The sequence below is a fragment of the Penaeus monodon genome, chromosome 31, assembly GCF_015228065.2.
Source record: "Penaeus monodon isolate SGIC_2016 chromosome 31, NSTDA_Pmon_1, whole genome shotgun sequence".
Taxonomy (NCBI): Eukaryota; Metazoa; Arthropoda; class Malacostraca; order Decapoda; family Penaeidae; genus Penaeus; species Penaeus monodon.
Genome location: NC_051416.1, coordinates 4479558 through 4481046, shown reverse-complemented (window position 1 = coordinate 4481046; position 1489 = coordinate 4479558). Strand labels below are relative to the sequence as shown.

Here is a 1489-nt window from a genome sequence, read left to right as displayed (position 1 = left end):
TTCTTCCGGTGTTTTATCTATTTTTTTTTCTTCTTTTTTCTTCAAAACCTTTTTTTTCCTTTTTTCCTTTTCTTTAAACTATCTTTTCTTTTTTTTTTGACAGGCAACGTTTAAATAACATTTTCCTGTACTTAATCTCTTTTCCTCTTCTTTAATCACCTTTCCCGGTACTTGGCTGTGTGTTGGCGAGGGATTTGGGCGTCACCTGCCGGTCCCAAGGGCTTGCTTACCTGCTGAAGAACTTGAGGGCGGCGTCGACCTCGCCCAGAAACGCGACGCGCCCCTCGGCCATGAGGAGGACGCGGTCGAACATGGAGAAGACCTCGGAGCTGGGCTGGTGGATGGTGGAGATGATGGTCTTGCCCCGCTCGGCCATGTTCTTCATGACGGCCACCACGTTCTGGGCCATGAACGAGTCCAGGCCGGAGGTGGGCTCGTCGCAGAACATGAGGGACGGATTGGTCAGGATCTGCCGCGGCGAAGGAGAACAGAAACTTGGATTATCGTCCTCTTTTCCCCCCCCTGGCACGGTTTTCCCTCCGTTTCTCTTAACAAAATCTGATCAATGTGAGTCATTTCTGGGGTTAGACTATGGCTTACCTCGCAGGCAAAACTGAGTCGCTTCATTTCGCCCCCGGATATGCTCTTGGACTTGCCTGGGACACCGATCAGGGTGTTTTCGCATTTGACGAGACCAAGCTGCAGGCAAGGACGAACGAAACGTGAACATGGACACCTCTTCAAATACTCAAATTCCAAATATGATGTTTAGTTGTGTCTTACATTTATTCATTTACGTGCAGCAGTGTTATATCTCTGTCCCAGATTAAATTATTGCACAAGATAAACCGATAATAATCCAGTAGGTAAACTGCTTACCTCCATGATAACCTGGTTAACTCGCTTTACTCTCTCGTCATACGTGACATGTCGGCTCATCCTCAACAGGGCCTGTGTGGAGAAGGGAACACGCTACAAGGCCTGACGGTCGATATTCATGGTGTTTGAATTTACCCTGACCATTGAACATGACACTTCTTTTGGATACAGAAGGGTAAAAGACGAAGAGGAATAAAAGAGAGTTTGGTGTTGGTGAAAAGCATCTCAAACACGGACCTGGAAGATCAGCTGCTCTCGAACTGTCAGCGTCCCGATGAAGAGGTCGTCCTGCTGCACGTAGGCGGAGCGGCTGGTGAGGGAGTCGGGGTCCACTCGGTGGCCGTTGACGAACAGGTCGCCGACGATGCGCAGCTTGTCGTTGTTGCGGTGTGTGAGAACGTTGAGCAGCGTCGTCTTGCCCGCGCCAGACGCCCCCATGATCGCCAGCAGCTCGCCGGGGCGACAGATGCCCGTCACTGCAGGAGAGGAGGGAGGAGGGTAACCGTCACTGCAGGAGAGGAGGTAGGAGGGCAAACAACACCGCGTGAGGGCAGAGGGAAGGCTAGTGTCACTATCTTTTGGCAAAAACAGTGAAGGTGAAGTGAATGAG

The 1489-nt window shown here is 50.7% G+C and overlaps 1 protein-coding gene across 3 annotated transcripts in view; it reads right to left on the bottom strand.

Moving 5' to 3' along the window:
- Positions 1 to 1489, bottom strand: part of LOC119593009 (protein white-like) — a gene marked incomplete at its 3' end in the record, with an annotated part of 10442 nt that overhangs the window by 3742 nt on the left and 5211 nt on the right. For all 3 annotated transcript variants that reach the window (XM_037941901.1, XM_037941902.1, XM_037941900.1), the window contains 4 exon segments: positions 231 to 469; positions 601 to 699; positions 880 to 951; positions 1117 to 1355. In XM_037941901.1, coding sequence (XP_037797829.1) covers positions 231 to 469; positions 601 to 699; positions 880 to 951; positions 1117 to 1355 — 649 coding nt within the window.